Raw genomic sequence first — 13,462 nt, 5'->3', positions numbered from 1 at the left:
TATCCATCTTAGTTTTCAAACCACTTGAGGGCCAAAAGAAAATAAACAAATGTATTTGTTTCGGCCTTAAGACTGGAAGAAGGAACTATACAGAAGAGGAAAATGTGTAATTAATATAGAACAAAGTCAAGCTTAAAGGGTTTATCAGACTTGCTGTCGATATGGTAGACTGAGCAGAAGCAAGAAACCACCTCCAAATATATAGGCAAACCAGGTAAAATACAAGGAAAATGATTCACAGCCAAGTTAAAAAGATAAACAAGAGGGAATTGTAGGTGCCAGAAACAAAGAAGGAACTAACTAGGAGGGTAGAGGGTGGGAGATGATGCCACAGAACACCATCTTTGCCTTGGGTGCTACAGGCTTGGGCAAACCTGGAGTAGGAGGGGAGCCATAGGACCCAGCATGGCACAAGGAGCTGGAACCTGAGAGCTAGGAATGGGCAATTTGGGCCACAAAAAGGGCCTACAAATTCTACCCACTCTACCCGCTGACCCTAGAGAGTGGAGGAAAAGCAAGGATAGCTGCCTTGAGCCTTGGGAGACACTCACTGCTTGGGCCACACTCACTGCTTTCAAAACACCAAGCTGTGTCCCAGTGTGGGGTGCAAATTCACACTGTCCACCACTGCCACAACACAGACAATGGCTTTGGAACCAGAAACTCTGGCAGAGACCAACACGAAATTCCCACTAGAGACCTAAGAAAGCCTAAGTGGTTATATGAGCCAGTATGAGCTTTTTTTTTTTTTTTTTTTTTTTGAGATGGACTCTGGCTCTGTCGACCAGGCTGGAGTGCAGTGGTATGATTTTGGCTCATTGCAACCTCCACCTCCCAGTTTCAAGTGATTCTCCTGCCTCAGCTTCCCAAGTAGCTGGGACTACAAGTGCCTGCCACCATGCCTGGCTAATTTTTGTATTTTTTTAGTTAAGACAGGGTTTTACCATGTTAGCCAGGCTGGTCCTGAACTACTGACCTCAAGTGATCTGCCCACCTCGGCCTCCCAAAGTGCTGGGATTACAGGTGTGAGCCACCTTGCCCAGCCTAGAATACAAGTTCTTAAAAGCTGTTTTTAGGAAGAACTGCATGTGACTGAGCTAGGATGATGGTGGCACAGTTATCCACAGCAGAGAGCTTCACAGTGAGGACAAGATTGCTGTAAAGGGCGCCTCACACCAGAGAAACCAGAGGTGAGCACGTGAGAGATGGTGAGGCTCCAGCAGCCGGCAGGTGAGGCGATGGCCCCTCCAGGGTCTTGGGTGACATTTGCAACTGTTTAGCTCAGTTGACGAGGGCCCCATGTTCATGAGGCTTATGTCACGAGCTTGATCCCTGTGTGGGCTCTGAGCTCTGCTTTCGTCCATGGCCTGAGACTGAACTCCTAACTTTATCCAGCTGTTTTGCAGATGTATGTCACTGGTCTCAAGAGGGATCAAGGGTCAGAGCCGTTGGAAGTGTATGCAATAAACAAAGCAACCGACAAGCATGGGAAAGAAGTGGAAATAGTCAGCCTTTGAAATCCTCCCTCAAGAAGAGAAACAACTTGAAGTACACGCCTTGTGAAATGCATGCCAACAGCACCATGTCTGTATATCAAGAACAACATGTATTAAGGTACACCAGAGGGAACACTAATTTAGATGTGGGGGAGTGTTCCTGAGCTAGTTGTCTGCAGATGAATGGAGACACTGAGGGCTGTAAGAGAACTGTACCGCATTCATGGTACAGTTCTATTCTACAGCCTCTCTTGATTTCTTAAGTTCCAGTATCCCAGGAAATTTTTCTACTTCAATTTTTTCATTTGAAGGTTTGGCTTACCTTGAAAGTCAGCCATCTGTATCAAGTGGTTCCTAACTAAACACAGCACCAAAATGCATGATGGAACAACTATATACATTATAAGTAGTCATGATAAATGAGTGGAAATATTTGGTTAACCTTGGAAATCGCTGCTTGTCTACTTGCCTGGAATAAGTAACATTTTATTCTGAGTGAGTAAAATAGAGGGGTTATGGTAGGGTAGAAGAAGTTTGAATTACAAGGACTAGAAATGATTGCAATTATTTTCATGGTGTTCTGAAGGAGTTGCTTAAGGAAAGAAGGATGGTTGAGGGAGGAAATAGCCAGGCTGTATTTCATGACACTCAGGTGCTGGTAGGAGTTAAGCAATCCAAGAATTACACAGGAATTGAAGTGTACACATCTTAGCCCCTCAGTGAGTGGATACTGTGCTGAAGACTAATGTCTCCTGGAAGTAAGGAGAGAGGTTACAAAATTAAGGAGGCAGAGAACCTTGATCTTAACCCACTCTGAAACACTTACAGCTTTCAGGGAATGGTAAGCCCCGTAGTTGAAGTTATTACTGCGCCGTTCTTGCCCTTCATTCTGTTGCATTTCTTCATCTTCATTGTCTAAAAGGGCCTAAAAACACACAGCAATGTTGTGAAGTGATCCACTGCAGACGCAGGTTTTACGTTTTTTCTGCCATATCTTGGCATATGGGTCAGCCAAGATGGCGGCCCCTTCAGCCCATCAAGCAGCACAAATGTCAAGATTTAAAAGGGGGTCAGATTTCTTTCATATCTTTATAAAATTTTACTTCTTGGCTGGGCGCGGTGGCTCATGCCTATAATCCCAGCACTTTGGGAGGCCGAGGCAGGCAGATCACGAGGTCAGCAGATCGAGACCATCCTGGCCAACATGGTGAGATCCTGTCTCTACTAAAAATACAAAAATTAGCTGGGCGTGGTGGCGCGTGCCTGTAATCCCAGCTACTCGTGAGGCTGAGGCAGGAGAATTGCTTAAACCAGCGAGTTGGAGGTTGCAGTGAGCCAAGATTGCACACTATACTCCAGCCTGGTGAAAGAGAGAGACTCCGTCTCAGGAAAAAAAAAAAAAATTTTTACTTCTTGGTGCCCAATTTACATGGCCTCATTGAAAATCCACTTACTCCCTGGAAGCAACATATGCGCTCTTTGGCTATTCTATGGTATGAACTCTCTAGACATGAGCCCGCATCTGGTATCCAGTGCCTCTGAAATACACAGCTTGGGAAACCATTCAGAAACAAAGAAATTCTTATAACCACTCATACTTTGAAGGTTCCTGGCAGATGTCTGTGACATGTGAGGATGATTAATAAGCTCATAGCTGCTAACACCATCAGGAAACTCCCGGGCCAGATCACCAATTAGTCCATAACCCACCTCGGTGAAGGAGAGAGCATGAGCCAGATACAGGTCGTGAGGCCAGAGGATGGCGTTCCCTCTGCTGGGGCTATCCATGACATTCCCCCTGTCTCCAAGGGTGCCTCTGTGGCAGGTCCCCCACACCCTCCCCCTGCTCTGCTCTTGCCACTTGACTTCAAAGAAGAAAAGAAAGAGGGACTTATGGCTTAATAGCAGATCTAGGATATGCCAGGCACTGTTAGACATTTTACATACATTTAATCCTGAATCTTCTCAACAAATCACATGACAAAGGTCTCACTATCACCATTTTACTGATGAAGAAACGGAGGCTCAGCGGGTTAATAACTTGTCCAAAGACATAGCACACAGCACTAGTAGTTAGCAAAATCAGGATTTGGATCCAAATCTGTGTGGTTCCCTGGCCTATTTACGCCCTTTCTACTACAAAATGTTGTTCCTCTAACAAGTCACTGCACTTTACTTCCATTTGCCTCCATTTCCTCATCCATAAAATAGAAAAGGATAAAACCAGAACTTGCAAATCACTACGGTCTACTCTGGACTGGCTGCCTGGTCCTATGCGAGACCAGGAGGCAGGGGGCATAGTCTACCTACCTGCAGGTCCTCAATTGCCACTGCATACTCTAAGCCCTGGGATCTCAGGAAGGATTTAACTGCCTGCAGACTGACAGATGGGACCAGGACATCCACAGGCCGATTGAAGGTGGAAAGAGATTTCCAGACATCGAGCTGAAGGGAACAGAAATGAAACCAGGTTAAAGGACAGTTCAGGTAAAAAGTACAATGGGCTCATTCTTCTAGAACACTGCCAAAAGCCAGGGTGATCCCTGAGAGGCTGGGCTCTGCCCAAGGTCAAAGTTTGTCCGTTTCACAATTGTGTCTGGTCGGACCCGCCCAACAAGCAGTATCTGGCAGAGACCGAGCATCATAAGTGGATGGCAGCTAGAAGGATGGGGCATGTACTGTTCAAGCATCTCCTCTCCCAGGACACCACAGCTGTGATGTCAACTACAGTGCTCCCTTTCTCCCATTGGCCCCATCAATTGTGTAAATGGCCAGTGGACTCACACGGGATTATATTCAGAGACTCCTCAGAAATAAAAATAATAATACCAGTAGAGCAAGAGTCTTCTCCTACCAAAGTTAGAAAACACTCAGGAGAGCTAAAAAGAAGCAGATACCTTCAAGTTGTTTGAATTCACTAGTTGACTCAATTTGCTGATCTCGTCTCCATTTCTGACATTAATCCTAAAAACTTGGTCCCTGGGGAAGAAGAAAAAAGAGAAAAAGAGCAAAAGATAATGATGAGCTTTCAGCTGGCAAAGAAACCCCAAGCCTCCTATCCCAGACGCAACCAGGCCGAGAGAAAGGAAATGGTCTAGTCTTTGGTTTTAATGTATGGCCATTAAAAATGAGGCTACATGGCAACTATGAAAAAGTGCTTATGGCATAACTTTAAGGGAAATATTAAGTGAAAGAGCAGGACACAAAATTGTACGCATGCCATGATTATAAGTATGGAAAAAGCAGATGCATTGGAAGAAAAACAGACAGCGGAAATATACCAAATGCTGACAGCCCTTATGTTCGGGTCGTGGGATTATGGATGACTTACTTTTTTCCCCCTTGTATCTGTTTTCTGTAATGTGGTCATATTACTTTATAATGAAAAACATATATATTTTACAGGAAGGAATGTGCCTGAGTTACACGCAAAGCTAACTCAAGACATAAAGAAGCACTTCTTCACTGTCAGGGCTGAGGACGGAAACCCTGGCGGCACCTCCGTGCTGGAAAGAAAACAGCATCTCCATGCTGGGAGGGTGAGCTGTGCCCTCTTAAAACACAGGCGAGGCTGGTGCTCGCTCAGTCCCTTCCAGCTCCAGAACCCCATACAAAGGCTCGTTTGGGTGGAAACTGACTATGGCCCATGGTGCTGAGGCTGGATTTGGGATCCACTCCTCCCCACGGGGAGAGAGGGTACCCTTAAAGGACACAGACGGGGCCGGCCAGTCTCAGTCCCCTTTGTCGTTTGTCCTGAGCTTGCTTCATATACGTGATTTAGCTTCCGCAGCGGCGGCAGGGGTAGCGGGCCCCCAAGGTCCTGTGTGTGGGTGGGAGAAAGCGGGGCCTGAAAAGCTGCCTTTGTGCTCTCAGCTGGCTGGGGGAGACAGGGGAGCCATTAGGCTGTTGCTAGGTGACGGCCCCAATGAATCCGCACTCGATGCTGTCACTGCGTCATCCCTTTGACACAAGTGAATGCAAAGAGAGCCGCTGTGACTCAAGGACCTGTTGAGAGTGAATGGCTGTCACAGGGAGCTGAGCGTGCAGCCCCACGGGGCAGCTCCTCAGCCGAAAACTGGTTTCATCCAGATGGCCCTTCAGGGTTTTGCTGGGTTCTGGAAGGTTCTAGGGGCTCTCCAGTGGGTCTAGGCCAGCCTCAAGGAGTCAAGGTCCACTACAGAGCCGTTCCTGCTGCAGGTGGCTGGCCAGGAGGAGATGCCAGTGCCGAAGGTTCCGTTTCTCCTAACCCACCTGGTCCCCCCACAGGGTCCTGGAGGGGAGCAGGTAACTGCACCCTGTGGGCACTGCTGAGGGCCCTGAAGAGATACCACTGGGTGGGCAGGTCTCAGTCTGAACCCTACAGGCTTGCCAAGAGTTGAACCTGCCGCCCTGGGAAGATGAGGCATCAAATCTGATCTTTCCCCGACCTCAGCAAGCACCCTTGAAAAAAAGGCACCGATGTAAGACAGAATGGAGCCAGGCACCGTGGCTCACACTTGTGATCCCAGTGCTACAGGAAACCAAGGTGAGGGAATTGCTTGAGGCCAGGAGGTCAATATCCTCCTGCACAAAATAGTGAGACTTTGTCTCCACAAAAAAAAATGAAAAACTGTTAGCTGGGCGTGGTGGTTCACAGCTGTAGGCCAGCCACTCTTTAAAATGGCAATTCTATACTCGGGAGACTGAGGCAGGAGGATTGCTTGAGCCCAGGAGTTCAACACTCCAGTCTGGCTGACAGAACAACACCCTGTCTCAAAAAAAAAAAAAAAAAAAAAAAAAAAATTGGGGCTTCTAGAAAGATCTTGTGTGGTGACATATTTATTAGCACAATTAGGCATGTGTAAAATACAGCACTGGCTACAACAATCACAAAGAGGAAAGGGAGGAAGAAGAACAGGAGGAGAAAATAAAGGAGGACATAAGAATAAGAAGCTCTTTGAGTATGAAAATCATGTTATGCATTCATCCAACACATGCGTTTTCATTTTTCCAAAGTGGTGACTTCACAACAAAACTTGTGCACATTCCTGGGCACAGTCCAGGACAATGGGACACCGTGTCTCTGCCTGGCCCTGAGGATGATTAAATCCGCAAACCCATTTCATCCTGCTCTAATCAGCCAAGCTACAGAGGTCAAAGAAATATCTGTAGCATGCAAAGCGGCAGGGCAGAAGAGCAGGTGCAGAGTGGAGCCCATTTCATCTGTCTCTTCTTCACTTCTCCCTTCCACCCCACCTCGGACCCAGCCCAAACTCACTATGTACTTTTGTATGCTTTTGTACATGCTGTTCCCACTGCCTGCAATCCATCCTTTTTCTCATCTGTCAGGCCCATCTAGTCCCATCTAATCTTTAGGACCGACTCACATCACCCATGAAGCTTTTCCTGACCAGAGGAGGCAAAGTCTTAACAGTCTTCAGATAGTGCTGAACATTGGCAGTGGTGGGAGTGAGTAGCAATATCCTTTTTTTTTTTTTTTTCAGACAAAGTTTTTGCTCTTGTTGCCCAGGCTGGAGTGCAATAGCACGATCTCAGCTCACTGCAATCTCCACCTCCTGGGTTCAAGTGATTCTCCGAGTACCTGGGATTACAGGCATGCACCTCCACACCTGGCTAATTTTGTATTTTTAACAGAGATGGGGTTTCTCCATGTTGGTCAGGCTGGTCTCAAACTTCCGACCTCAGGTGATCCACCTGCCTCGGCCTCCCAAAGTGCTAGGATTACAGGCGTGAGCCACTGCACCCGACGGTAGCATTATCCTTGTGAACAGAAGCACAGCAACACCCGAAAGCAGGGAGGACGTTGAGGGGTGCCATGTGAAGAACAGCCTTTTTCTTGCCCTCACTGTCCTTGTCTGTATTTGGAAAATACCCTTGTCAGTTCATGAGACTCAAGATGGTGGAGCACATCCTATCTCCACTATCTGGATATTCACTCAAAGACTTGAGCTCTTTCTGAAGATGGAAGATTGGCCCAGGAGTCGGATGTGTTGGGATTTACAGGCGGCCATGTCTGCCCCTCCTGCTCCACACAGGTGTTCTCGCAGCTCCTCTTAACTCGATCCTCTCCAATAGCCAGGGCGTCCGGCTGCTGCCAGTGCAATGGCTGGCACCCCTGCTCCCTCACCCTCACAGGCATCTGTGCTTTGGACAGTCAATCCCCACTTTGGTGACTGAGCATCTATCCCTCCCCTTTCACCATGCTGGCAGCCAAGTGGCCCATTCTTTGTGCCTTTCTCATCTGCCTCCCTAGCCAGGCTTAGCAGCCACCACAAATAATATTAAGAGATGGTTTCACAGAACCCTTAGATGCCTGCCAACTACTGCTGATGCTATAACCAGCTCTGCAAATGGTTCCTGTTCTCTGCCTGCCCGGTTCCTCTAGGCATCCTGGCCATTGTCCCATCCGGAAGATCTCTGAAGACCAGGGCAGAAGACTCCAGTAAAGCAAGAGAGACTGGGGAGATAGGTGAGGCAGAGAGAAGGAAGTGGAAGGGGTGGTGGGCAGTGGGGAGAACCATCATCCTTATCTTCAGCAGCCAATCCAGAGCCTGGTTTCCCAACCACTCGAGTGCTCAGAGGCCAGCTTCTCCTTGCTCTAAATGTTCCCTTTGCTCTAAAAGCTGGGTGTCCGGGACATCTCTAAAGGGCCCAGGAAGAATTCCACTACCTTTGCTAGGTTTCCTACTGTGGCATGAGAACAGATTTGGGGATGAGAATGACACTATCAGTTAAAACCATCTGCAGTCAGCTCAGGCACACAGCTTTTTCTGTGCAAAATTCCTGCAGAGAGCATTCTAGGGCCTGGCCCAGCTGTCGCAGCCCAGGTGCCCACCGCATTGCAAGAGAGGTCTGTATCTTGCGAAATAGAGATCTTTCAGTCACATGAATAGCTGCAGTGGGAGCCTGACAGTTCCATGCGTCAGCCCACACGGCAGTAAGTCTAGTCACTACACACCTACTGCTGAGCCACCTGTGGGAAAATCATCCCTGGCCACCTGCTGCGCCTAACCCCTCTAAGCTGTTTGGCAATAGAGACACAGGTGTGAACAGAAGACATCATCATAAAAATTAGTCAATCTCATATAAGTAATTACCTCAGAAAACAACCCCAAAGTCTCATTAGCCAGAGAGTAAAATAGAAAGTAAACTAAGAGATAGATCCAAGAGATACAGGATTTTATTTGGAGACGAACTTGTGTTACAGCAAAAAGAGTTTTACGTTCAGAGTTCCAGCTCCCCTGCTTCCCTACTAAGTGGCCTTGGGCGTGTTCCTTAACATTTCCAAGGCTGACTTTTTTTTCATGCTTAAATGGAAGAAAATAACACCCCTGCCTGGCAAAGTTGTTGCGTGATCCAAAAGATAATGTACATGAAAGCTCTTTGCAAATGGCAAAGTCTTACGCAGTAATGAGTTATTGTAATTCAGTCTTCTAACAGGGCACCATGGTATCCCTTTTCTCTCTCCTACCACCCGAATGTCCTCTCCCCTGCAAACCTCAAAGCATTCTGCGTGAAGCGTGTTGAGCATGTGTGTGTGTGTGCACACACATGCGCACACACACACACACGGGGTACAGGCATGTGTCTCTGCATGTCATTTTCATAGCTGTGTCTAGGCAAGACCTGTGAAATCTCCACGTCCCAGAAGCCAATGAGAAAGCACCAGCTCAGAAGGGGGTATAGCTCAGGGGTAGAGCATTGAGCTACATACAGATCAAGAGAAAGCACCAGCTCTGCAAAGCCTTCGCCATTAACAAAGAAGTGAAACCAACAAGCTTGAGACCCAGGGTTTCCCTTTAAGCATGGCGGAAATTGGAAACAAACCATTTCTGGCAACCGGTAACTCTTAGTAATTAATAACGTAGCTCTTAGTAATCAGTAACTCTTAGTAATTAATAAGGTAGGAGTAAGAAAGCAGATGCCTGGAACTGACCTTATAAATAAGAACTAGGCAGAAAAAGAACTGGCAGGAGATGAGGGAGCTGGGGAGAGACTGCAGTGATCATCTAGTCCTGATTTCACAGATGAAATTGGGTCTCAGAGAAGAGAGTGGACTTGCCCAGGATGACACAGGGACAAAGCTGGAACAAGAGCCCAGGCCTCCTTCCTCCATGTGAGCTATGATCAGCCATTCATTTTCAGTTCCATTTGGCTCCCATATTTCTGAAATAACCAAATAAGAAGAAGTCCAAAAGGAACTTACCCAAAAAATTTTTCTCGGTCACAGATGCTGGACCCAATGAGGGCCCCAATGAACAGTGTCCACCTCATGTTCCCGGGGAGTCAGTCATACAGTGGCTGAGTCAAGCTGTATTTATAAAGCGTCTGAGAGTGACTCAAGTCCTCAAAAATGCTAATGCGATTCCCAACCACCCTTGCAACTCTGACAGTGTGACAGGCAGGCCTCACCAATGCCTCTCCCATTCCTTTCAAGTGATAAAGGTTGAGCCTCTCCATTTACAAGGTCAGGAACTTGCTCCAGGAGCTGAAAAAGTCTGTGCCAAGGGTACCATATTGCTCATCACTTGGCATTTAAATAGTGTTTTTTCAGTGAATAAGAAAGTTCCACAGTGTTGGATGGAATTTATCCTGATAGGAGAGGTCAGATTATAAACCTGGCATAGAGTTACCTCTAGAATTAAAAAACAGAAAAGTTAAGACTATCAAAGCAAACCTGAGCTGGCTCCAAGACCACATGCTTGACAAGCCCTGCCAGAGAATTTCACCAGGGCAGGTCAGGATGAGGAAAGAGGTTTGTGGCCTCTTTTATGGATCTGAAGCCTAATTCTTATGACCCCACTAACAAAATAGAACTGTATCGGGGAAATGATATACAAAGGATGTTTTAGTCTGAATAAATTATCAGGGTTCCTTGGCGTCTGAACTATATAGGGAAGGCTTAATGGTTTTATCAATAATAAGATTTTCGGCCGGGCTCAGTGGTTCATGCCTGTAATCCTAGCACTTTGGGAGGTCAAGGTGGGTGGATCACGAGGTCAGGAGATCAAGACTATCCTGGCTAACCTGGTGAAACCCCGTTTCTACTAAAACTACAAAAAATTAGCCAGGGGTGGTAGTGGACACCTATAGTCCCAGCTACTCAGGAGAAAGGCGCGAACCTGAGAGGTGGAGCCTGCAGTGAGCTAAGATCGCGCCACTGCACTCCAGCCTGGGCACCAGAGCAAGACTCCATCTCAAATAAGTAAATAAATAAATAATAAGACTTTCTTATACTTCCTAGACTGTGGGTCTGGTATCCTTTCCACCAAGTCACAGCTGAATAAATGGAAGACACTCATGGTCTCCATAACGTCTTCAGGGGCTCCGGGACCTTTGAGTCTGTCCTGGGAGCCCCAGTTCCCATAGCCTTTCCCATCCCACCCTCCCTACGGTCTACATGCTTTCCACACCCACACAAGGGGAGTGGACACAACCAAGGGTCACAGTTGAGAGAGTTAAAGAGAAACTATCCTGACATGTGTTAAAATGTAAGACCTAATTCCAGATTATGATTGGGACCATGGTTCTTTCAATAGGAGAGACTTATTGTGCTTAAACTGAACACAGCAAAGAAAACAGAGAGGATCAGTGGGATTACTAAGAGAAGACATCGAGGTAGGGGGATTCTTGCTAAAGGCAGGCCAAGGACTTATACATCAAAGGTGGGGATGAGGAACTTGATCGGATATCAAGGTGGGAGGGATGACTTTGCAGGATCTTTGCTCAGCCTGGCTTAGCCAGGGCTCGAGAACCAGCCTAGTCAAAAAGAGGGTGCAGAATCTCAAGTGCGGTCCCAGAGAAAGCCTTTGTCAGGAGCTGTGGAGTTAGGGGCCATCATCTCCTCTTGCTCCCTCAGGGTCCTTCTGTCCTCTCAACACTTAAACTGAATTCCTACACCCACCCTGTCCACCACAAAGCGTGGGCTCAGTGTCACTGAGATCGATGTCAGCTTTGATGTTAGCAACAAGAACAACTGAGACCCAAATCTAAGAGATGTGAAGTGGAAGAATCAAGGACCCAGAATTCTAGGCAAGCTGAAACTTAGTTCTTACCTTTTTCTCCCAGGGAAAATCATCCACATGAAGAAAACCTAAATCCCCAATAGAAGTCAATATCTAAAGAGAAACTGTGTGCAACCTGAGACCGAGGCTCGACAGGGGGGCAACCAGGAAAAAGGAATGTCGTTGGCTTGGGTCCCCACCAGTTTGTGTGTTTGTTTTTTTGAGACAGAGTCTCACTCTGTCGACCAGGCTGGAGTACAGTGGTGCGATCATAGCTCACTGCAGTCTCAAACTATTCGGCTCAAGTGATCCTCCCACCTTAGCCTCCCAAGTAGCTGGGACTACAGATGTTTGCCACCATGACAGGCTTTTTGTTTTGTTTTGTTTTGTTTTTGTAGAGACGGAGTCTCACTGTGTTGCTCAGGCTGATCTCAAACTCCTGATCCCAAGGGATCCTCCCACCTTAGTCTCCCAAAGTGCTGGGATCACGGGCCTGAGTCACCATGCCCTGCCCCACCAGTCTTCATAAAACAGCACAACACACCAGGAAAGGAAAAACCAAAGGCAACGATGGAACCAGGTATAGCACCTGGGACAAGGCCTGGCACAGTGCAGTTGCTTAATGAGTATTTACTGAATAAATGAACTTGAAAGTCCATTGCTAGCCCTAAAATGCTACACTCTTAAGATGAAGGGGCTGACACATGCTACACCGTGGATGAATCTTGAAAACATTATGCTAAATAAAAAAAAAAAATGCCAGCCACAAAAGGACAAATACTGTTTAATTCCACGTATATGAAGTACCTAGAATAGGCAAATTCATAGAGACAGAAAGTAGCCAGTAGTTGCCAGGGGCTAAAGGGCAACAGGAATGGGGAGTTATGGTTTGATGGGGAAGAGTTTCCATTTGGGATGATAGGAAGTTCTGGAGATGGATGATGGTGATGGTGGCATAATGTTGTAAATGTACTTAATGCCACTGAATTGTACACTTAAAAATGGTCAAAATGGTAAGTTTTATATATAATTTAACACAATAAAAAACTGTCAAATGGGGCCTGGCACGGTAGCTCATACCTGTAATCCCAGCACTTTGGGAGGCCGAGACGGGCAGATCACTTCAGGTCAGGAGTTCAAGACCAACCTGGCCAACGTGGTGAAACCCTGTCTCTACTAAAAATACAAAAATTAGCTGGGTGTGGTGGCAGGTACCTGTAATCCCAACTACTCAGGAGGCTGAGGCAGGAGAATTGCCTGAACCTGAGAGGCAGAGGTTGCAGTGAGCCGAGATCGTACCATTGTACTCCAGCCTGGGTGACAGAGTGAGACTCCGTCTCAAAAGAAAAAAAAAAAAAACTGTCAAATGATGTTGGGAGCACTCTGCTCAGAATGGATTTTTTTAAATATTATTATTATTTTTTTTTTTTTTTTGAGACGGAGTCTCGCTCTGTCGCCCAAGCTGGAGTGCAGTGGCACGATCCTGGCTCACTGCAAGCTCCGCCTCCTGGGTTCACGCCATTCTCCTGCCCCAGCCTCCCGAGTAGCTGGGACTACAGGCGCCTGCCACCTCGCCCGGCTCATTTTTTGTATTTTTAGTAGAGACGGGGTTTCACCGTGGTCTTGATCTCCTGACCTTGTGATCCGCCCACCTCGGCCTCCCAAAGTGCTGGGATTACAGGCGTGAGCCACTGCGCCCGGCCTAAATATTATTATTTTTAGAGATGAAGTCTCCCCATGTTGCCCAGGCTGGTCTCAAACTCCTGGGCTGAAGCAGTCCTCCCACCTCAGCCTCCCAAAGTGCTGGGATTTCAGGTGTAAACCACCACACCTGGCCTCAGGATGGATTTTTAAAAAGATGAAGGGGTACAATGCCATGACTTGCTGTGTTTAAGGGCAGCAGAAAATGGAGAAACAGTGCTCCCAGATCAGGCTTAGAAAAATAAACAATACAACCCAACG

The 13,462-nt window shown here is 47.1% G+C and overlaps 1 protein-coding gene across 3 annotated transcripts in view; it reads right to left on the bottom strand.

The window, feature by feature from the left end:
- The window catches only part of CPA4 (carboxypeptidase A4), a 46,571-nt gene extending 36,783 nt beyond the window's left edge, over window positions 1-9,788 (bottom strand). For all 3 annotated transcript variants that reach the window (XM_045388356.3, XM_074035989.1, XM_005550765.5), the window contains exons 1-4: window positions 9,703-9,788; window positions 4,394-4,475; window positions 3,807-3,941; window positions 2,323-2,421 (exon numbers count right to left, since the gene is read on the bottom strand). In XM_045388356.3, the coding sequence (XP_045244291.2) occupies window positions 2,323-2,421; window positions 3,807-3,941; window positions 4,394-4,475; window positions 9,703-9,770 (384 nt within the window). In that variant the 5' untranslated portion in view covers window positions 9,771-9,788. The remainder of the gene's footprint in view (window positions 1-2,322; window positions 2,422-3,806; window positions 3,942-4,393; window positions 4,476-9,702) is intronic.
- Between the last annotated feature and the right edge of the window lie 3,674 nt (window positions 9,789-13,462).

Source organism: Macaca fascicularis, chromosome 3 (assembly GCF_037993035.2).
Source record: "Macaca fascicularis isolate 582-1 chromosome 3, T2T-MFA8v1.1".
NCBI classification, from domain to species: domain Eukaryota; kingdom Metazoa; phylum Chordata; class Mammalia; order Primates; family Cercopithecidae; genus Macaca; species Macaca fascicularis.
The sequence above is the reverse complement of the archived record's forward strand: the minus strand, read 5'-3'. Positions and strand labels throughout refer to the sequence as shown.